This window comes from Phocoena sinus, chromosome 7 (assembly GCF_008692025.1).
Source record: "Phocoena sinus isolate mPhoSin1 chromosome 7, mPhoSin1.pri, whole genome shotgun sequence".
NCBI classification, from domain to species: Eukaryota; Metazoa; Chordata; class Mammalia; order Artiodactyla; family Phocoenidae; genus Phocoena; species Phocoena sinus.
Genome location: NC_045769.1, coordinates 2,828,116 through 2,851,409, shown reverse-complemented (window position 1 = coordinate 2,851,409; position 23,294 = coordinate 2,828,116). Strand labels below are relative to the sequence as shown.

Here is a 23,294-nt window from a genome sequence, read left to right as displayed (position 1 = left end):
TGAGGCTGCTGGAGGTTGCTCGGAGCTGGTCGGGCCTAAGCAGACAGCTCTGCGGCGCTGACTCCGTTTAGTCACCGGACCTCACGTTTCGTTTTCTGAGCCACGTTCCCTGTGAATCCTTGCCCTGCCCAGGAGTCAGCCACCTAACGCTGTTGGATCGGCTGACGCGGCTCTGAACGTAGGACGTTCTAAAGGCCATCAAGTTGGTTCTAAATACCGTGCTTAATGTTGAGGTCAGCTGCTTCTGTACATGTAAGACCTACTGTGTGCCAGAGCGCACGGGCATTTTAAATGTGCCACGTGTGGTGTTCACCACAGCCTGCCTTAGCAGGGCCCCGAAGGGCAGGCAGGAGAGCCCCCTGGCACGTGTCCTGGCACACGGGGAGCAGAGAGCCAGGCGGTGGCCCCGGAGGGTCAGCGGGTGCCTCTGGTCAGGCGGGCAGAGGAGGCCACGTCCTGCTGAGCAGGCCGGGAGGCGGCCGAGGTCTTCAGTCTCTCCTCGCCGGCCTTTGGCAGTCAGCCATCTGCACCCTCGGGGCGGCCCTGGCAGGGAGGAGCCTTTGTTTGTCCGCCATGCTGACAAGCCTTGCAGGCGGGCCCCCAGGAGGCTCTGTTCAAGTTCTAACTCCACCTGTCATTGTCATTGTGCCCAACAAGGATGTCCCCACTCAGCACTAACTGTTGTAGCCCCTGTGGACTAAACCTTGTCGGGGAGGGAACACCCTTAGAGAGCCAGGAGGAGAAAAACATGTTACGAGTGTTTACTTTTTATTGTTCTCGGAAGGGTGCTTCCTGCTCTTTGTATGAAATAGGAAGAGACTTGCAGTTCACAGGCAGACTTCATTTTGTGCTTCGCAGATATGGGCGTTGCTGCTTTATGTCGGGTTCTCAGGGAGAGCCTTTCTGGTAAGATGTGAGTAGAGGCCGGTTGTGAACCAAGTGGACCTCAGGCGGGAGCGTTCCAGAGGCCTCAGCAGCAGCGCAAAGGCCCTGAGGCAGGACTGCGCTCCAGGTGTTCAGGGATGCTTCAGAGGCCCCGTGTGACTGGGGCAGGGCAGCAGGAGGGCAGTGGTGACATGGTGTAGCAGCAGCCCTGCGTGGCCCTCCAGGTGCCAGGCAGTGTCATACCTGCTCCCAGACACACTTGTTTCCCTGACAACCCACGAGGGAGGGACTCTTGCCCCTGATTTGCTGCTGAGGGAGCAGGGCCACCAGGAAGTGAAAGACTTGCCGGGAAGGGGCGGAGCCCAAGATTTGAACCCAGGCGGTTTGGCCCCAGGGTTCGTGGTCTTCTCACTGACCGAGAGCAAAGGGGATTAAGGCTGAGCTGAGGCACCTGTGGTCCTGGGTCAGTCGTTGAGGGGTTGGGGGTGTCTGTGGGATCGTCACTCCACATCCCGGGAGCTTTGGCCGCGGCTGCCTGGGAGCCGATGGTATGTCGGCAGCTGGGTACCATGGAGGTGACCTTGTGAGAGTTTTGCTGAAGACAGCCAGGGCTTCTGTGCAGCCCGTGTTGGCGGCGGGCAGACAGCTGTGAGGGAGCCTCTGAGCACAGTCCTGGGCCACCTGGTGGCGACCACAGGGGTCCCCTTCTCCCCTTTCCTTGAACCCGCCCCACCCTGAAAGAGTGACTGCAGCGTGGCCGAGGAGAGCAGGCCCGTTCCGCCCGCGCCTCCCAGGGTGGCCCCTGCAGCAGGCAGGGCCCGGGGCTGTGCCTCTTGCTGGATGGGACTGAAGCCCGGGACCCTGTGTGCAGCTGTGGGTGGGGGTGAGAGGGCTGAGAGCCCGCCTTCAGGTCACAGGCTGTCCCGCCACCAAATGCGGGCGGGTGTTCTGAGGTGGACAGGCTCCAAGTCACTCGTGGCTCAGACAGTCCCGGGGGCCCTTCCCAGTCCTGTAAGGCCAGGGAAGTTTGCTCCTGACCTTAGAGAGAAAAGACCTGGGGACACACTTGGGGTGTTGGCTCAGATCTGAGGTGGCTTTCCCTCTCACGCTAGCCTGGGAGATACCTGCATCCATACAGCGTTTTTACCCCTGAGGGATCAGCCCAGGCCCCCGGGTGGCCTCTGCTTGATGCCCAAAGAGGGCCCTCTGTAGCAAGCCCACCTCTCTTCTCGGGCAGGGTGGTCACCCTGATGGTGGGCTGCACTTGGGCCATAGGTAGCAGGGTGCTGGGGAGACAGATCAGGACACAAGGGTCTTCCTGAGAGCCGCAGCCAAGGCTCATGCCCATTTGTGGTCCAGAGTCCCGGCCGGACCCGTATCGTGACCTTGACCACACTGGTGGATCTCACTCTCCCCGTCCGCACAACGAAGGGTCTTCGGTTCCCGTCCGCCCAGAGCCTGTTTGTGTCCCCTCCCGGCACCCAGAGTGACAGGGAGGTGGCACTCAGCCCCGTGGGTCTCTGAGTCTCCTGCCGCCTTGGCGACTGGAGGATTGGAGGCCGGACCCTGCACGCCCTCCCAAGAGCTGGCGGGGGCCCTTGGCTCGGGGGCACGCAGCTTGTCCCTGAAGTGTCGTCCTGCGCTGACTCACCCCCCCTTCCTCCCCTCTGCCCGATCCCTCTGCCCCACAGGAGGACTTCCGGAATAAAGTTGAAGACTACATTAAGCGCTACGCCAGATGACAGGAGGAGAGGGCTGCGGGGCCGTGGACTGCGCGCTACCAGCTTGTCTCCAGGTGAAACGAGAAGGGAGTCTCCTCCCGTCCCTGGCTCCCCTCAGTCCTGCTGGGCCGCCTCAGTCCCGCGACCATGCCGTCCCGAGGAAGCACCTCTTCACGACCACCCATTGTAGACAGAGAGTTCCGCATAAATACAGCCAGGAAATGTGCTTCGGGTCCTAAAGAGTTGTCTGCTTACCCTAACGTGTTTACTTTTTTGAGACTGTACTGTATAGGCTGTTAATGAGATTCTCGAGAAGTTGTGATGCACGCAGCATTGAGGCTAGAGCTTGCTTCTCCCCTCTCCCCAGTCAGTCCCCGCCCGGGCGACGCTAATGATGTGCTCAGTGTAGCTCGCAGGCGGCGGTCAGGAGCCGCTACAGACCGTGATCGGTGCGGATTCCCTTCGCTCCTTCCATGAATGTCGGCCCTGCCCAGGTGCCGTGAAGCTTCCCAGAATGCATATGGTCGTTCACTGTAGCTCTCTTACTGAAATGCGTATTTTATTTAATGTAAGTATATTTTGGAACAGATTTGTAATTTGTACAATTTAATGCTTTAATTATTTTTTTCTATTCTCATTTAGTTTGTATTTTCATTGTATAGAGCAGACAGAAAGATGTTGGGTCAAGCAACTATTGAAGAGAAATACAAAGAAAATTATAAAAGACACAGTATTCGTTCTGTCCAAATGCAACGAGAATTTGGCTTGTGAAAATCAGCTCCTGTTTTCAGGTCCAGATGGGGCAAAGAAGTTTAGGGACCCTTTGAAGCTAGATCTGGATGAACTAAAAAAAAATAATAATAATAGCAGGGAGCCCTGTCTCACATGCTGCCCCGAGGAAACTGGCTGGAGCACAGCGGCTTGGTATTTCTGCCGTGGTCATGTGTCTGTGAGCCACTGCACAAGAGAGCCAGACCCTCGTGTTCTGGGGACGGGAGAGAGACCTCAGGAATCGGCCCAAACCATGTCTGATGCCACTGAGACCACCCCTGCGGCCTTCCGAGTTCTCTGCTCCTGGGCCCCGTCTCGGGGTTGAGTCTCCCAGGCCTTGGAGGGCCAGGAATCAGTGGCACCACTCAGCCATTCCTGGGTCAGGTCAGTGCACTTCAGAGTCAGAACACCGAGGAGAGGTGAGTGGCTTTATTACAGCGTTCGACATCTGAACCCTTGGAATCAAATGCAAAATAAATATCTGTATGGTTTTGTCTGCTGCTCACCTAACACGCTCCAGTGTACCTGACAGCCAGCCTCCTTAGGCCTCTGGATTCCCCCGTCTACCAGCTAACCGGTCTGGCTCGTTTTTCTTAATTTATAACATGATCCCAGATTATGAGATCAGTCTGTCCTGGAGATCAGCGGGGGAGGAATTCGGGCCATGCTTCCCATTTGTAACCAGCAGTCATGCCCATTAGACTGGAGGGTGACCCTGGCTGACGGGCCACTCCGTCGGGTGTGCAGAGCAGGAAGGATGGGGCTGGTTAAGGGCATGGTGGCGTCTCTGTGGCCCAGAGCCTGTCAGGCACAGTCACCCTGGGAGGGGCGCTCCAGTTCACATACTTCAACTCACCAACTGGCCTCAGAGCCATCCTCTGCTAGGGGGTCAGGAGGGTAGCAGCTGACCATCCACACGCCTGATTGGTGCCCCTGTGACCCAGGGCGCGCTGCTCTCTGCCAGCTCTAGCCCGAGTCATTTCACAACCCCTAGCTCTCCCGGCGGCACCCTCCCCTGGCGGTGCGGACGGACAGAGGTGGAAGAAATGATGGCAGCGCCCGTAGTGAAATGGAAACGTGTGTGTGATGCAGGTGAAGACTTTGCCCTCTGGGCCAGACTGAAAGGGAGAGGATCCCTTGTTAATTCTGACCTCACACAATATAGAAAAATACTTGGCTTATCAGCGGTCAAGCAGTTCTTCAAAAATGACATTTCCACGTAACGACCATCCCTTTCTGTCCAGTGGCGATCTCAGAGGCGTTTTACCTCCCTGCCCCCTCCCATCTTGTTAAGGAGCCCACCCAGCTTGGCCCATCTCCGTGGGCCAGTGGTACTGTGCTGGGTGCTTGGCCAGCGGGGCCCGTGGCACCTTTTGGTGGCTGCGGGACATTGACCTCCAGGACTTTTGCTTTCCTGGGGTCTTTTTCCCACTCTTAGGCCAAAGTAACATTTCTGGCTGCCGTCCATGTGCCCCACCGGCCCAGAGACAGTTGATGATTTCTAATTTGCGGGGGCTGGGGTGGGATGCCAGCCTCTGGCCAGCCAGACTAGCCCTGGGGCCGGGTGGGCTGGGGCAGGCCTGGGGCATGAAGCTGTGGCACGGCTCTGACTCTGAAGGTCAGGTGGATCCCCACGGCTCTACTCTTTAAAATGGGGTATGTCAGCTGCGTGTTTTTCAGGCACACTTAGAAGGAAACAGCTCCCGGGGTAGCCCTCTCAGAAGGAGAAGGCTCACATCTCGCCTCTCACCTTCCCTCAAACACACCACCTGCAGGCTACCTCCTCTGCAGCCTTTCTAAGGAGCTGGGCCGAGTGTAACCCGGGTGTTGAGCACTGACCTCCCGGCTTTGTGTCTCCTCTTTCCCTGCAGTCCTGGTCTTCGCACCTCCTGTGTGTTCTTTTCAGCCACTGTGCGTTGTTGCAGAACGCTGGCCCCAGGGAGCAGTGTGTCGTGGGTTATGGGTAGCTTCACAAGACGCCCTGCTTTACCTGCCCTCACCTCCAAGCACTGAAAGCCTCAGAGGCCTGCTTGTCTGATCAACCGACCTTAGATAAGTCGGGCCTTGCACGTGGCTGGAGAAGCCTGCAGTACAAACTTCATGTTAAAACGTTGCCCTATTCAGACCATTTGCAGTAGCTAAACTATTTTGAATGTAGTCTTTGAGAGGAACGTGTCCCTTTGTGTTTGCCGGTTTCAGTGCTCCAAAGTGTCCGTGCATGTCTTCCTCTGCCCTTCGTTACCCGGGGCTTGCACACCCGTCTAGGAAGACTTCACAACTTCGGGAGGCGACAGCGCCCTTCCCCGTGGCTTGGCCACAGCCAGGCCGCTCTCAGGACATCTGGGGGCAGCGGCAGCGTGTCTTTGTCTTAGGGCAGCAGAAGCGGATTCAGCAGTCCTGCCGGATGCTGGAGCTTTAGCAAAATAATCTCGGAGGGCAAACTCCCAGGCAGTGGTGATCACCACAATGTGTTACATGTCTTCAGGGGACAAATCCCACTGTTCCCTGGGTTGCTTCGTTAGCCCCGCCCTTCTTTCTTTAAAGAACTGCTGTGAAAAAAACCAAATTCCTGTTACCGTTGGACTTTCTGCTGATTTGATTATCAGATCAAGCAGAATTCTCTTCATATAAAAAGCCCAGGGGCTTCCCTGGTGGCGCAGTGGCTGGGAGTTCGCCTGCCGACGCGGGGGACACAGGTTCGTGCCCTGGTCCGGGAAGATCCCACATGCCGCGGAGCGGCTGGGCCCGTGAGCCATGGCCGCTGAGCCTGCGCGTCCGGAGCCTGTGCTCCGCAACGGGAGAGGCCACAGCGGTGAGAGGCCTGTGTACCGCAAAAAAAAAAAAAAAAGTCCAACAAGATGTTAGCCACCACAGGGGACACAGGTTCGAGCCCTGGTCTGGGACGATCCCACATGCTGCGGAGCAACTAAGCCCGTGCGCCACAACTCCTGAGCCTGCGCTCTAGAGCCCGCAAGCCTAGAGCCCGTGTCCGCAACAAGAGAAGCCACCGCAATGAGAAGCCCGCGCACAGCAACAAAGATCCAACACAGGCATAAATAAATAAATAAATAAAAAACCGTTAACCACCAATGGCAGCTTTAAGGAGACCCTTTCCCAGGTGGTGCCATCTGTTCCGGGGTTGTTTCACTTCCATCCACTTAAAAATGGAAAGTCAGGTTTGTTACAAGTTCATTATTCTTCATAAAGTATCTAGTAAGATGCTAATATATAGTTTTAGTAAAATAATGTTTTCCTTTGCCAAAGAAGAACTCGGAAAATGAGAAAACCTGTCACACCCTTCTTCCCCATGCTCCCATGGCCTGGCCTCAAGCAAATCCAGCAGGTTGGAGGGGCCATTGCAGAGGGGTCCATATCACCTGCTTAAGTTACCGCTCATGCCCTGGGGTTCCATGGGTTACCAAAATTGATTTATTGAAAGAACTGTAGTTTGAAAAAATTCTTCAAAAAACTCCGTGATAGAGGCCTTTGGGGACCTTGCATTGTTAAGAATGTCTGTTTATTCATGTCAAGCTGTATAAACTGAATTATAATCTCTTTTTAAATATCCATCTTAGGTCTCATTCACTTTCATTACCAAATGCACTGGACCAGAGCCCTCCCGGTAAATTCACTGTTCCTTTTGGTTTGGTTTGGTTTGGTTTTTAACTTATGGCCAGTTGGAAGAAATAATCCACGTCCCAAGAGTTCCCGGCGCTGGAGGGGAGACTACGCACAGGCCCTGTGCACTGCAGTCCAGGACAAATGCTGGGCCGGGGCCGGGGGCCCGGAAAGAGGGTTAGCACTGGCTGCGCGTGGGCCGGCACCTCGCGTGGCCCCCCACAGGTCACATCCAGGGATGCTCCCCCTGCACTGGTACCCGAGTGAGGCCTGTTGGGTCTCCTGTCCGCCTGGCAGGACTCACTCGTCTGTGTTGTATTTTTTGGTGCTGGATCCTCATTGCCTTGGTGTCAGCCCTCACCTTCCGCACGACGCATCGTTCCCAGGAGATGTGTGGTGCTTGATGGCCAAAGATTGTTTTGTCTCTTAAGCCAGTCATTACCAAACAGCTCTTTTTAAAAATTTGTTCCACCCTCAGTACCCCTGTTCACCTGCGTCCTCCCTTCCCGCAGCCAGGATGGAGTTGGGAGCCACAGCTGGGGGCAGCGCTGGGGACAGAGAGCCTTGCTGCAGCCTGTTCCGAAGCGGTTTCAGCCTCAGGTTAGAGTCGGAGCAGAGAAAGCCTGTGTCCCGGGCGAGCGCTGTGACTGTGGAGCCAGTGTGGTCGCTGGTGTCTCGCCAGGCCAGTGACCGGGTGTGACACGCACCACAGTCTCTGCAGGAGAGCAGCAGTGGAGGAAGGCCTGGCCACAGCCGGCCGAGACCAAAGCACACGTGGGGCGGCCGCCTCACGTGCTGCCAGAGGGCTTCCTACAGCGGCCCGTCCCGTGCCACGTCTCCCCACACATCCAGAAGAAGCACCTGGCCTGGCACATGGAGCCCGCCGTGACTGGGCCTGGCCACGCTGCCAGCCACTGTGCCAGGGACCCTGGCCTCAGAGCAGTGCTTTCCCACCTTGTGGTGAGGCCCGCTCTCCCCAGACTCTGAGCTTCCCTCCTGGGGCGCCTTTCAGGATTCAGTTCAGGTGGTGCCCCCCGTGAAGCTTGTTTCACAGGCAGATGGGCAGTTCCTGGGGTGTCCTCATCTCGCCCAGGCTTCCAGAAGCACCGAGGAAGTGGTCCACGCTGGCTCGCATATGTATTTCTGCCCGTCCCGGGCGTCGGTCAGCATCTGGAGCCCACGGCCTCACCTCAGTCATCCGGCAGTAACTGAGTAGGTTCTTACGATGTGATGACTTATCGCTGAGTAGATGTAGCAGGAGCTTAAGAGCACGAGTCCGCCAGAGGCAGGCCTGCTCAGGACAGGCCCCTGCCCGGAGACGGGGCACGCCGGCAGGCCCAGGCCACACGGGCCGGCAGACCACCTGCCCTTCAGCTGACAGATGCCACGTCTGAACTGCTCGCTTAGCTTGCGTAAACGGCTCCGCGGAAAATCCTGCAGAAGAAGAAGGAACGGTATCCAGCAGACTCAGGATAAACATGACGCTGGGAATGAAGTGTAGGATTTAAAGAAACTTTGGCAGGGGAAAGGAAGTCCACGTGTTTAGGAAAATGCAGTAAATGGCACCTTTGACCCGGAATCAAAAATTCATAAGGAGACTACAGGCTAAGATGAAATGGCAACAGAATGAAACTATAACCATAATAACAAATGCACAGCAGTACAGGGCAGGACCGATCCTGGGAAAACAGAGCGATGACGTGGAGACAAACTTGATTAATTCTCCCAGAACGCAGACGAGGACAACAGAGACAAAAGCTGTCTGCAGACAGAGGATTACAGGACAGAGGGGACTCGTGCTTGTGGCTAAGATGGAGCAACAGGACTGGATTAATCTCCTCTGTGTACTAGGAACAGGGACAAAGGTGAACTATACATACTGTAAATTGCAATATCACGATTAGTCATTAGCGAAATGCAAATCAAGATCACCTCACACCCACAAAGATGGCTAAAATTTTTTTTTAAAGTTTCTTAATTAAAATCAAAACAACCAGGCATCAAATGTTGCTGAGGTTGCTGAGAAATTGGAATCCTCAGGTTAAATATAAAGTTACCATATTACCCAGCAATTCCACTCCTAATTATATAAGCAAGAGAGCTGAAAATCATCTCCACGTGAAAACCTGTACATGAATGCTCAGAGCGGCGTCCTTTGTCACAGTCAAAAACTGGAGACAATCCAAATGCCCATCAAGTGATGAATGGAAAAGCGGAATGTGGTATAGCCAGGCAAAGGAATAGTAACCGTCAGCAAGAAGGAATTACTGATACATGCTACAACCTGGACTGAAACCTTGAGAACCTTTTCCTGACTGAAAGAAGCTAGACACAAAAGGCCACGTGCTGTATGACTGCATTTGTACGAAGCACCCAGAAAAGGCAAATCTATAGAGATAGAAAGTGGCTTGTTGATAGGGGTGTGGTGAGGAAGAGGGGGCTGAAGGCTAACGAGTGCAGTGTTTCTTTTTGGGGGTGATGAAAATGTTGTGGGATTAGATGGTGATAGTTGCATAACCTTGTGAATGCTAAGTTTTACACTTTAAAGGGGTGAAATGTATGGTATGTGAATTATATCTGTTTTTAAACATTATTGAGAAATTAAGATGGAAAACTAAAAAATGTTCAGTTACCCACAGGAAGGCAAGCAAAAGGAAACAGAGTTGAGAACCAGATGAAACAGATAGAAAGCAAATCATAAAATGGTAGATTTAAGATGTATTACCATTTAATGATTATATGTAAATGATCTAATACACCCAAAGACGAAGACTTACAGAGTGGGTTACTATAGTGTGGGGAGGTGTTACCATTGTGGAAAACTGGGTGAGGGACTCTGCATCGTTCTTACAACCTACAAGGATCTCAATAAAATTTTAAATTAAACTATATACCCAGCACCCTAGAAGGTATTGATAAAACTGACAATACCTAGTAATCAATACAAATTTTCAATGTATGCAAAGAGGCAAGAAAGCAAGAGCCACGTCTAGAGGGGAAAAAAATCAGAACAGACCCAGAAATGACAAATATGTTAGAGACCGAGCATTAAAACAGTTCCGTAAGGCAGAGAAAAGATGGTTCATGTTAAGTAAAGAGATGGAAAATCTAAGACACAAAATAAGCCTCCTGAAGAAAAACACAAATGTGTGGTGAGAAGCACACTGGATGGATGGGTTTAACGACAGGTTACATACTGACGAAGAAAAGATTCGTGAACTTGAAGATACAGCAATTATAAAAACAAAACGAAAAACGGGGTGGGATCTAGGAAGAAAACCCTCAGAACTTCAGTGAGCTGTGGGAAAACTTCATACAGCCCAATCAACTTGTAATTCGAGTTTCCCAAAGGAGCAGGGGAGAGAGAAAATTATTTGAAGATATAATTACTGACAAATTCCCGACTTGATAAACACTACAAACCCACGGATACCAGCTTCAAAGCACAATGACATGAAGAAAATTACATCAAATCACATTCTAAGTTGCTTAAAATCAGTGACAGAGCAAAAATATTAAAAGCAGTCAAGAAATAGAGACACATAATCTATAAAGGGTGATCACACATTTCTTGTTGGAAACAATGCGAGCAAGCAAACAGTGGAGAAAAATCTTGATTGAAAGAAAAAACTCAAGCTAGAATTCTATATCTAGGGACGATATCAAAGATGAAGGCTAAATAAAGATTTTTCTCATATGTACAAAAGCTGAAAGTCATACCAGCAGACTAGCACTGCTAGAAACCTTGAACAAAGTCCTCAGGCAGAAGGAAATGATACCAAGTGGGAATATGGAACCACAACAGGGTTTGTCAACCACAGCACTATTGACGTTTGGGGCCAGATTTGGCCCCAAATTGGGCTATCCAGTGCATCGTAGGCTGGTTGGCAGCATATATGGCCTCTACTCACTAGATCCCAGAAGCACCAACCCTCAGTTACAACGGCTAACATTGTCTCTACACATTGTCAAATGTCCCCTGGTGGGGACAGTTGAGAATCACTATTAGATGGATGTTTCTTTTCTTTCATATTTTTCATCTCTTTATGCTTTTGAGCAATAATCTGAGGGAATTCCTATGCTCAGGCATTTAGGGCATTAATTCACTTTTTATGCCTATTTTATTCAGCCCATCTATTGATTTTTTAAAAATATTTATTTATGTATTTGGCTGCGTTGGGTCTTCGTTGCGGCATGTGGGATCCTCCATTGCGATGTGTGGGCTTCTGTAGTTGTGGCGTGCGGGTTTTCTCTTCTTTAGTTGTGGTGTGCAGGCTCCAGAGCGTGTGGACTCTGTGGTGTGTGGCATGCGGGCTCTCTCGTTGAGGCGTGCGGGCTCAGTAGTTGTGGCGCGTAGGCTAAGTTGCCCCACGGCACGTGGGATCTTAGTTCCCTGACCAGGGGTTGAACCCGCATTCCCTGAATTGGAAGGTGGATTCTTTACCACTGGACCACCAGGGAAGTCCCTCTATTGATTTTTTAAAAAACAGACTTTATTTTTCAGAGCGGTTTTAGGTTCTCAGGAAAACTGAGCAGAACAGAGTTCCCGTATAACCCTGTCCCTATATGTCTAACCTCGTCTACTACCGAGATCACACAAAGGTTACATTTGTTACAATGAATGAACCTACATGGACACATCATTGTCACCCACATGTTACATTGGGGTTCACTCTTGGTGTTGTACATGAGTTTTCACAACTGTATAATTACATCTGTCTATTATAGTATCATTCAAAATGGTTTCACTGCCCTAAAAATCCCCTGTGCTCTACCTATCCATCCTTCCCTTCCCCCCAATCCCTGGCAACTCTATTGTTTTTAAACCTCAATTATATTTTATTTATTTATTTAATTTATTTTTGGCTGCGTTGGGTCTTCGTTGCTGCGCACGGGCTTTCTCTGGTTGCGGCGAGCGGGCTTCTCATGGCGGTGGCTTCTCTTGTGGAGCACGGGCTCTAGGTGCATGGGCTTCAGTAGTTGTGGCATGTGGGCTCAGTAGTTGTGTCTCACGGGCTCTAGAGCGCAGGCTCAGTAGTTGTGGCGCACGGGCTTAGTTGCTCCACGGCATGTGGCATCTTCCCAGACCAGGGCTCGAAACCGTGTCCCCTGCATTGGCAGGAGAATTCTTAACCACTGCGCCATCAGGAAAGCCCTAAACCTCAATTATTATAGTTTCTGTCCGATATGGTTTTTTTTCTTTTTTTTTTGCCTCACCACTCAGCATGCGGGATCTTAGTTCCCCAACCAGGGGTTGAACCTGCGCCCCCTGCAGTGGAAGCGCAGAGTCTTAACCACTGAGCTGCCAGGGAGGTCCCAATATGTTTTTTTTTTATTGTTGTTTGTTCTTGTTTTGTGACTGCCTTTTTTAAAAAATAAGACATACCCCCTCATCTCCTTGTAGACCCTTCCTGTATTGAAGACACTCTGAGTGCTGTATGACTTTCCCCTTAGGTGCGAGCTGTTTGGTGCATTTACTGCCTCATTTCCATGGAGACGGCATTCCTCAAATGTTTGGTCTTTACTGGGCACTGATTTCGTAATTAAGACACCCTGTTAGGGTACCTGTTGCATCTGTTTGACCAGCCCACTTGGAATCGTGGTGGCTGCTACCGCTTCTAGGAAGAGTGAAGAGGCCACTGGTCCTCTGTGTGTGGGCATCGCCAGCCACATGGGGCGCTGTCTTGTCTCTGACTTCACCACTACACTCACTATATCCACCTGGAAACACAAACCCTCTAACCGCTGCCTAACTGGTCCAAGGGGGGCTGGAGATGAATCAACCCCCTTGTCAGTGGTCCCTGGGCCCCTCCAGCTCCCCACCCTTACAGCCTTCCATATAGACTTAGAGAATGAAACGTGCCCCCCACCTTTGCTCTTGCCCTCATGCCCGCTCACTGCCTCCAGGACTTCACCTCTTCTTTCTATCTTCAGCTTCCTTGTTAGCTACCTCCCGTCAGCTATAAACATGCTCAGTCTCTAAAACATTTCCCCTTCATCTTGTACCCCTTTGACCTCCTTCCTCCACCTTTTGAAGAGCTGCCTGCCTTCTCCACCCTTTCTTGTCCTGTTCTTTCCTCAGCTCTGCATCACCCCTCCCCCACCACTGCTCTACTGAAATTCCTCTCGCTGAAACCATCAGTGTCTCCCGATTGACTACTGAGTTATCAGCAGACACTTCAGCTTTCCTCTCAGCTGCACTTACACTACCTTCTGTATTTTGACACTCTTCTTTCATTCCCTTTCCTTTCCTCCTCTTTTCACTGGCCTTGAGCTTCTGTGTGTCTATTTGCTTCTTTATTATTATTATTATTTTTTTTAACTCGAAAGGATATTTTTAAAATTTATTTTGGCTGCGCTGGGTCTTCGTTGCTGCACGTGGGCTTTCTCTAGTTCGGCGAGCAGGAGCTACTCTTCCTTGCGGTGCGAGGGCTTCTCATTGTGGTGGCTTCTCTTGTTGCAGAGCACAGTTCTCAGCGCCCAGGCTTCAGGAGTTGTGGCTCGCGGGCTCTAGAGTGCAGCCTCAGTAGTTGTGGCGCATGGGCTTAGTTGCTCCGCGGCATGTGGGATCTTCCTGGACCAGGGCTCGAACCCGTGACCCCTGCATTAGCAAGTGGATTCTTAACCATTGGGCCACCAGGGAAGCCCTCTATTTGCTTCTTAAATGTTGGTGTGTCCTTTGCTCCTGGCCGCATTTGGCAAGAAATGAGCTCGGTTTGCAAGCAAGAATGAAAGGAAATAAGGAGTCCAGGAATGTGGAGACTTGAAGAGCTGGAAAAAAACAACTTCTTCTGGACCCCAACAGGAGATAAAATTGAGCAAGTCTACAAACCTCCAATTAAAATTCAATTTCTTTTTTTTTTTTTTTTTTTTTTTTTTTTGCAGTACATGGGCCTCTCACTGCTGTGGCCTCTCCCCCTGCGGAGCACAGGCTCTGGACGCGCAGGCTCAGCGGCCATGGCTCACGGGCCCAGCCGCTCCGCGGCATGTGGGATCTTCCCGGTCCGGGACATGAACCCGTACGAACCCGTGTCCCCTGCATCGGCAGGCAGACTCCCAACCACTGTGCCACCAGGGAAGCCCCAAAATTCAATTTCTTGACAAAGCATTCCTGCATTCAAATTCTGGCTCCATTACTCCCCGCGTAAACTTGGGCAAGATGCTGACCTTTTCTGTACCTGACTTTCCTCATATATAAAGCGGGGATAAAGGCACCCACTTGATAAGGGTGTTATCAAGAGGAAACTAGTGAATACAGGAAAGGCGCTTGGAACAGTGCCTGACACATGCTCAGGGCTCAAATAAACTTACAAATTGTTATTTTGTCAAAAGGGCAAGAGACGGTGGGTGGCTTCATTAGAATTCAAGCATCTGGATCTTTGCCCTCTCTCACCGCTTTCGCAACTGACTTGCGTTATGGTTGGCAGGATACACTAGACATGTCCATTTGACTGCCTCTCAGACAAAGCAACAGGTCGGAAACTCAGCCCATCACCTTCCCCGCCCCGGGGCTCCTTCCTGTCAGGGTAAAGGGACCAACATCCTCCTCCCTCACCCTCCCGCGTGCCCCACATTCAGCAGACCCCGTTCCCTAAATCTGTCCCGGATCCATCTTTCCTGCGTTTTGCGCCCGGGCCTGGTGTTCCTCATGTCTTGCCTTGGCTCCTGTAACAGCCTCCACTCCAGACCCCTCAGATCCACCCGCAGGAAATGAGCCCCAATTTCACCCAAAGTCACCCAAGCAGAGGGTCGGATCATGGTGGAGCCCCCCGGGAGCGGTGACGCAGGGCGTGGCCCGCCGGCCTCGGAGGACCGGGGCTCCCGCTCCAGCCGGGCGGAAGCACGCGGACCCCTCGCTCCCCGGTCGCCCCCGGGCCCCCGTCGCCCTCGTTCCCGGTGCCGCCTACCCACTCACCGCCCAGGGCCAGCTCACAGCCTTTCCGCCCGTGCTCCACCGCCGGGGCCGCGCCCCCTGTGACGCGCATGAAGCCCCGCCCCCATCCCGTCACCTGAGGGCGCGCAGCCGTGGCCCCGCCTCCCAGCGGAGCGCCACTGAAGCGCGAGGATTGGCTGGGAGTGCGCACCTCAGCCAATCCGGACTCGCCCCGGCCCTCGCGGCCCCGCCTCCTCCCGGTGGCGCTCCTGACAGTGACATGCTCTGCCGGTTGGGGCTGCGCCCTGGGCGGCCGGGCTGGGACGGGTTGGGATGGAGGCGGCAGGGCCGCGGAGCAGGGACGCGCGGGGGCGAGCGGCGAATCAGCCTGGTAGCCGAGCAGAGAAGAGCCCGCCGGAGAGGTGCGCTCCTTGAGCGGAAGGCAGGGGAAGCCGTCGGCGCCCTCCTCCAGGAAGCCCTCCAGGCGCCGCGTGGCGAGGTCTGAGGGTGGCGGCCGGTCGGTGGTCACTCCCCGAGGGAGGGGGCGGCCAGCTGGTGGTCACTTTCCAGGGGAGGGGTCCTTCCAGGGGAGGGGTCCTTCCAGGAGAGGGGCCGCCAGCAGGCCGGTCTCTCGCGGGCATGAGGGTCCGCGCGGGGACGCAGCGCCGCCCGGCTGTCCGCGCGGGAGGCCTAAAGCAGGGATGAGCGCTGGGAGGATGAGCGCTGGGAGGACGAGCGGATGCGAGGCGTGGCCTGCGAAGGGCTCCGGGGAGGTGACGCTTGGGCTAAAACCTGAGTGACATCCAGGTGTGAGCCGCACAAGTTCTGGGAGCGAGCGCGCGGGGAAGAGGAAACCGCAGCAAAGGCCCCGAGGGCAGGAACGAGCCCTTGGGGTCCAGGGCAGCGAGGACTGCGGAGCGGAGGGGCTTGGGGCAGCTGTCCGCGAGCAGAGCCGCAGAGCCCAGGAAGGACTTGGGGTGTCCTGGAGGTTTGAGAGGGGAGTGACGTCATTTAATTATATTACAAATTACTACTTTACATTTTAAAGGAATCCTTCTGGCTGCTTTGTAGGGAGTAGGGGTTGCAGGAAGCAGGGAAGCCAGTTGGGAATCTTTTGTCACAATCGAGGAGGGAGAGGCGGTGTGGACGGCAGTGGTGGCAGGGGTGGCGGGAGAAGGGTTTGTACTGAGAATAAACCCGGCGGTTGCTGAAGCGTCCTCCGAGTAGGGGAGAGGTAGGGTTAAGAAGGATGCCCCGAGGCTGCTGGCCTGAGCACCTGGCAGAGTGGGGGTGAAGACAGGGGGGCACTGCAGCCCACAGAGCTGTTCCAGCCTGCTGGGACCTTCCCCTGGGCGGGGGAAATGCATCTTTGTTTGTTTGTGAGTCTTCACCCTCAATCCAGGACTTTGTTAAATACTTTCTGGGTAGGAGGGGTAATCCTCTCTACCTGAGTATGAGGAACGGGTGTGTGTCTTTAAAATGTGGGTCCAGCCCTAAATCTGCCATGTCTTTCATTAGGTCTCATTTGCTTGGAACTGAGAAAAGGGAGCTGGGAAAATGTACCGAGTGGAGAAGAGATTCGTGATGCCTTTTTCTTTTTGGTTATGAACCTAATAAAGTTTAGCTTTCCCGTGCAATATTGATAGCACTTTAAAGAAGTAACAAATAATGGGGCAGAGAAATCTCTGAAGTGTTCTGAAATTCAAGCTTTGAATTAACTCAGCCAAGCAGGAGATTGAAGAGCTGTGGTCACTAGTAGTTTGAGTAATTGTGGAATACTTATCATTGGAAGTGAGAGCAGAGTTAGGGGCACATGCAGATTTAAGACTCAACAGGTTCCAGGGATTCCTAATACCCGGGTGGCCAAGGATGGCTGCTCAGACTTCCCAAGCCCCAGAGCCTTGTGCTTGGGCATCTTAGAGACAAGGTGCTGCATTAAAACACTCCATGGGGGGGACTTCCCTGGTGGTCCAGTGGTTAAGAGTCCTCACTGCCATTGCAGTGGCCATGGGTTTGATCCCTGGTCGGGGAACTAAGATCCCACATGCTGCAAGGCGCGGCCAAAAAAAAAACACTCCGTGGGTTAAAGAACCTGTGTTTTAACAGCCGCCATTGGTAATTGTGTTTGAATTTTCATGTGGATTGGTTTAAATGCTATTGCTGATTTTAAAGTCAGGTAAAATAATTAATGGTATCTGGCAGGATTGCCTACCATGACATATTCCTGAAAGTTTCTGAAAGTTTTTGTTACTGGTAAAAAGATATACGGATAAGTTTCACTTAGGGATCTTTCAGGGGCTGTGCACTTTCTGTGACATTTGTCACCTTATAAGTCAAGCCCCTACTCTGCGCCAGCCGTTGTCCTCAGTGTTGGCGACAGAGCTGGGAGGAAAACGGGAGCTTGTGGAGCTGCTGTTCTGTTACTTTCTGTTGAGACAGAGAATAAACAAGGAGCAAGTCTAGTGTGTTAGATGATGGGGTGCCTTGGAGAAACGGGGTGCCAGGGGGCACAGCCCTGGGGAGGAGGGCATGGGTGGCTGCAATTTTATTTAGAGCCCAGTTTGCCTCACAAGAAGGTCAAGTTGGAGCAAAGACCTAAAAAGTAAGGTGGGGGTGTCAGTGTGGTCATTCTAGGCAAAGAAAACGGAAAGTGCAAAGGGAGGAGAAGCAAGCCTGCACAGGCCCCCCACCCCACAGAGGAGACTGCATCTCAGGGAAGCGGGGGGGGGGGGGGGCAGTGGGCGCCTAGATCACCCGAGCCTCACGCCATCGCAGGCACTGCAGGGAAATAAAGGAAAACTACTGGTGAAGTGGTGAAGTTGAAAAACCAGGGAAAAAGCCCTGAGGAATGTGCGGCTCCCTGGGACTGCAAGGTTCCCCTGCTTCCCTCAGGAGGAAGGTCGGAGTCAGGTAGGTAGCCCAGGCCCAGCGGACCACCCCTCCTACCAAGCGGTGGAAAAAAGTTTTGAAAGTCCAAAGGGACAATTTCCTAACAGTGATAAAGGAAACTAGCAAATACTATTGATAGATGGTTGGAAAACATGTATACATTTTCCATAAGTAATGAAGATGTGGAAATTTCTGAGCTTGTAGAATCTGGCACATGTAAATGCAGAGAAGCACCCCAACCTTGAATTATTTGCTCCTGTTGCTACGATAGACAGGGTGCAGCTGTGCTTCCAGATTTCACCTTCTTTTTCCCTAATAGGCACGTCTTTATTTTCTCTCCAGCAGGAAAGTGTATATGGACTATAATGCAACCACCCCCCTGGAGCCAGAAGTCATCCAGGCCATGACTGAAGCCATGCAGGAAGCCTGGGGAAATCCCAGCAGCCCTTACCCGGCAGGTAATTCTAGAAGACACACACAGATCAGAGACGTGGGGGGCAGAGGTACTCTTAGAGAAATTAGAGAATCCCACATGGGATGACTCGATTTTGAATAGATTTTCTGTTAACTGCAAATCTTTAGCTGTAATTTTGGGTAGTTTTTTCCTGAGAAGTCCAAATTTGAGCCTTGTTGATACCATAATCTTTCATCTTTAACATACTCTCCTGTCTTCCTTTCCCAGATGAAAAAGCTGTCTTATTAAGAATTGTTTGTAGTGACAGTACCTATTAAAACCCTGTCACGTATCTGTCTCAGTCCACTGTTACAAAATTTGCAAAATAGATCTTTTACAACATCAGGATCACATAGAATCCTGGTCTTTTTTTAAAAATAAAAATTACTGTCAAATTCTTCAATTATAAATATTCTTATATGTTTCTCGTTTATTCTTGTTTTAATGTAGAGCATTAAACTGGAGGTCTTGGAAAAGAATTTGCTTCAAATCAGGAGTTACGTGGCAGAGTCACGTTGTGTCTTTCAGACAGTGAGCTGAAGCTGTGTCTTCTTATTTAATGCTTTATCAGGGATAATGAAGATAAACTATCTTAACTGTGGATCACTGATGAACTAAAATAACTTTGAGACTACTGCCACGCCCTAGGATTTAGCAATGCCTGTGTACAAATTTATAGACTTTTGTGGGTTTTCATGTCGGTTTGCTTATTCAAAGCTTCACAGCTTGATAACTAAAAGCTTTTGCAAAATCAGATACTAGTCATTCATTAACTTTGTTGTTGGTTTATCTTATACATGTATTCTGGCTAATCTTCTGGACGTTGCCTTGTAGCTAATCTTTCCTCTAGTGAAACTGAAGTTTCTGACGCATAAAACTGGAGAATCCAGAGAACAGTCAAGTGCTAATAAAAAGCATTTATCATGAAGAAATTTAGGAATAACCCTCAGGGAGAAATAACCCTTCTAGACCTGATGAAGCCTGTCTGTCTGTGGATTGCATGTTGCCTTGACAGCCTTTGTTTCCACAAATTAAGAACCATAACTAAAAATGCATTGCAGTAATTCTCTGTTGACACTCAGGTAGAAATGGAAAAGAAAAAAAAAAAAGGAAAGAAAGAAAAAATCACCTGTATGATAGAATGGTTTAATTATTTTCACAATATTATGATTTAATAATGATAATAATCCCTTGGAGGGTAATCTGTTTTAAGGCCAATATTAAGGCGGTATGGGCAGAGTTTAGAAACCCGAGATGTTTTTTACTACCTCGCTTATAGCCTCAGTGTCCATCAGTCACGGATGGATCACATAAGTGGGCAGAGGCCCTGGCGTGAGTTCTGGTCACCCTTAAAGCAATGGTGTGGACTGTATTGACGACCTAGGAGGAGAGTTGCAGTATTTGGCCCAAGTGGAAAATGCACGTTATAAATGTGCAGTGTGATTGATTCCCCTGCCCACCACCCAAGAAAAAATTATATAGAGCAAGTATGGCAGATGTATAGTTTTGCTGTGAGAAACTCCCAAATAACTGTAGATTAAACAGCTTGAAATTTATTTCTCTCACGGTCCAGGGCCCATGTGGCTGCTCAGCCACTACCAGAGATGCAGCTCCTTCTATCTTAGAACTTCTTCCATCTTTAACATGCACCTGCCCCTTGGGGTCAAGATGGCTCCCGCAGTTCAAGCCATCATGTAAGCAGTCCAGCCTGTGGGACGGAGAGAAAGAGGAGGAGAAAGGGCTGCCTGAGTCCTTCAGAGACCCTTCTGGAAGTTGCAAGTACCACTCTGGCCTATAACCCATTGCCAGAGGTTGGTCCCATGGCCACGCGTTGGCATTTCGGTTGCAGTGGAAGTTGGGAAATGGGCTCTAAATTCTTAACTCATCTAAGACTTTCTTCATTTAAATGTGGCCTTAATTAAGATGTGTTCCAGCTGAAAATGCCTCCGTGGTAGGGAGGGAGAGTGGCAGCAAGGGCGGCCCCAACACAGATGGGACGCGCACCAGATGCTCCCACCGCAGTTATCTTGGAGTAGCGGCATGGCAGGAGGTTTTGAGTATTTTCTTTTTGTATCATGGTATTTAATTCCTCTACAATCAGCATGCCTAGTGTAATGAGAAGAAAACTTTACTAAAGCCAAGCTTTTGTCTCTTCAGAACTCTTTCTTAGCTGACACGGCAGTACACACGCCGTGCTGTGACGTTCCCTGGCTCACCCCCCAGCGCTGGTGGGTGCCTCTGGCTGTGGAAATGCGGGGAGGGTGTCACTGTGTGTACAGTGAGTTAGGTTGACGGTGCTCTCGCACGCACCCACTTTTCTTATTAGTGAGAACCTGCATGGTGGGTGGGGATCGGGGCTCAGGTTCACAGCTGAGGGCGTCCGCTCTCAGAGTGGGCCAGCGGCCTGCAGCATCTCGGGCTGGTCCCCAGATGGAACCCAGCTCTCCTAGCCCTGGGTTCTGGGGTTTTCCCACCATCACCCCTCCTGCTGCTGTCAGGGATTCCCTAGGGCCTTTTCCCCAGGTGTCTGGGGCTCACCTTCAAGGGCTCCGGTCCTCCCCCATGAGCCGTCCACTCAGCTTGCCTGGAGGGCGCTTACTCTGTGCCTGGTGGGTGGGACAGCCAACAGGCAAAGGTCCTGCTCTTGTGAGGGGCGGCAGGCAGGGCAGTTACAGATGCAGGTGTGTGAGGTGGACAAGGCCCTGTGGGGAGCAGTGAAGCCGATGAAGGGCACACAGTTCTGGGGGAGGGGCCCCGCTTCACGGAGGATGACCCTACTCTCGGATGACATACGTTTGCAGACATGAGGAGGGGACACCTGGGGAGGCACTGCAGGCAGAGGGCTGTGGGTGACAGCAGGGGGTTCGGGGGTCCCAGGGGTTTGGGGGCAGTGCCACGCTGGGCTGTGGAGGCCACTGTGAGGTGAGGGCTGGCTCTCTTGGGCCTGGAGTGGAGTGCGTCTGGAGGGCCTGAGCAGAGGGGTGACATAACTGAGGTCACTCACGGGACCCCACACTCTGGAAACGTATTAAGGACCCCAAAGAGCCTCTGCTTATGCATGCTTTGTCTGTAGATATTTGCCATATCAGAACTTAACACTAAAACACTTTAAATAGTTACATATCTATTCATTAAAGGTAACAATAATAAATTCATTACATGTTAACTTTTTTTTTATGAAAAAGAAACTATCTTTTCCAAAGCAGAACAAATTTAGTGAGAAGAATGGCACTGTTGTACATGTTTGAAAATCTTCAAGGTCTGGATAAATAGAAGACGTTTGGGTCCCATAGCTGGCTCTGTATCCAGTCCATTGCAATATTCACATCACGTAGCCTCTGGAGGGCTTCCTTATATACCTGTGAGAAAATGGGTGTAAAAAAGGCAAATGATGTCTCAGTATTATTATGAAAATAGTTTTGACTTTGTGGACCCCCAGAGTTCCCCACACCACACTTTGAACACAGGTGATTTAACCAATATTGGTTGAGTACCTACTGTGTGCCGAGCATTGTTCCCGGTGAGGGAAAAGCACAGAGCACAAAGAATTGTTGGGTTTTCAAGGCATTACTTTGGCCACTTTGTGGAGAATGGACCACAGTGGGGTCCGTGGAGTTGGGGTCATGCCAGGGGAATATCCCAGCAGTGGCCTTGACTCAGCTGGTGGCTGGGACAGGGGGAGGTGGGGTTGGATTCTGGATATTTTTGACGGCACATCCTACAGGATTTGATAATGGGTTGGGTGATGGGGTAGGAGAAAGACGGACTTTCACCCTGGTCCCCTGGAAGGACTGAGATGCCATTTACTTACTGAGAAAGGAAAGGCTGGGAGCCTTTGAGAAAGGAGCCAGTTTGAGGGGAGGGAGGCAGGCATTCAGCTTTGTTTGTTTGTTTTTGTTTTTAAATTTATTATTTATTTATTTTTGGCTGCATTGGGTCTTCGTTGCTGCGCACGGGCTTTCTCTAGTTGTGGCGAGCGGGGGCTACTCTTCGTTGCGGTGCGCGGGCTTCTCATCGCGGTGGCTTCTCTTGTTGCAGAGCACGGGCTCTAGGCGTGCACGCTTCAGTAGTTGTGGCACGTGGGCTCAGTAGTTGTGGCACGTGGGCTCAGTAGTTGTGGCGCACGGGCTTAGTTGCTCAGCGGCGTGTGGGATCTTCCCGGACCAGGGCTTGAACCCGTGTCCCCTGCCTTGGCAGGCAGATTCTTAACCACTGCACCACCAGGGAAGCCCCCAGACATCCAGCTTTGAATGTGTGTAGTTTCAGATGCCTGTTGGACATCCAGGTAGGGTGAGTGGCGTCCAGAACAAGGTCTGGGTTGGCATTTTGGGCGTGTGTTGATGTACAAGTTGTGGACATCACCTTCTTTTTTCTTGGGTAAACACTGTTTACCCTAAACACCTAGGAGCAGAACGGCAGGGTCAGATGGGAGGTGTAAGTTTGACTTCCTAAGGAACTGCTGTGCTATCTCCAAAGTGCTTGTACCAGTTTCTGTTTCCACTGATGTGATTGAGAGTTCCGTTTTCTCCACATCCTCCTGAACACTTGGACTGGCCAGTCTCTTCATTTTAACTGTTCCAATAGGTACATCACGGTGGTGAGGTAGCCCCCCGAATCCTTGTGTAGAAGGGTCTCCAAGACTTGTCGATAAGTGGAGAGGGAAGTTTTTACAAACCAGTTTGTAGATTATGAAACCCATTTTTGAAAAGGACAAAGAAAACCCTGTGAAATGCTTATATGAAGGTCTACAGGCGCATCGAAACAGGCTCTGGGGGCTACATGCCACATGGGCCACCCGATTGTCTTGGGAAGGGCAGTGGGGCATGGGCAGGGGACCTGCTGCTGTGGGATCAGCCCAGCATCCCCTCAGAGGGGGCTTCTCAGCAGAATCCTGGAAGAAGAGTGGGCCGTGAGCTGGTGGACGGGCTTTGAGCGGCACTCAGGAGGAGCTAACAGTGGACCAGGCCAGGGTCCTGCCCAAACTGATTGACATTTACTGCAGTCTTTTAAAGTATCACTGGTTGAAAGGACTGGGTTTCCTAGACACTCCAGACCTTCATTGCTTGTAATTAGAACCTACGCA

General features: G+C 51.6%; 2 protein-coding genes across 13 annotated transcripts in view; both read left to right on the top strand.

Annotated features, from left to right (window-relative positions):
* The window catches only part of UBE2F (ubiquitin conjugating enzyme E2 F (putative)), a 54,803-nt gene extending 48,691 nt beyond the window's left edge, over nucleotides 1-6,112 (top strand). For 2 of the 3 annotated variants that reach the window (XM_032637149.1, XM_032637148.1), the window contains one exon: nucleotides 2,577-3,332. In XM_032637149.1, the coding sequence (XP_032493040.1) occupies nucleotides 2,577-2,627 (51 nt within the window). In that variant the 3' untranslated portion in view covers nucleotides 2,628-3,332. Of the gene's footprint in view, nucleotides 1-2,576 lie in introns of all 3 variants that reach the window. The other variant, XR_004350682.1, reaches the window with a different exon arrangement.
* A 9,005-nt stretch (nucleotides 6,113-15,117) lies between these two features.
* The window catches only part of SCLY (selenocysteine lyase), a 29,189-nt gene continuing 21,012 nt past the window's right edge, over nucleotides 15,118-23,294 (top strand). For 3 of the 10 annotated variants that reach the window (XM_032638132.1, XM_032638139.1, XM_032638142.1), the window contains exons 1-2: nucleotides 15,173-15,290; nucleotides 18,100-18,215. In XM_032638132.1, coding sequence (XP_032494023.1) covers nucleotides 15,202-15,290; nucleotides 18,100-18,215 — 205 coding nt within the window. In that variant the 5' untranslated portion in view covers nucleotides 15,173-15,201. Of the gene's footprint in view, nucleotides 15,368-17,643; nucleotides 17,779-18,099; nucleotides 18,216-23,294 lie in introns of those variants that run through there. The other 7 variants (XM_032638135.1, XM_032638136.1, XM_032638134.1 and 4 more) reach the window with 7 other exon arrangements.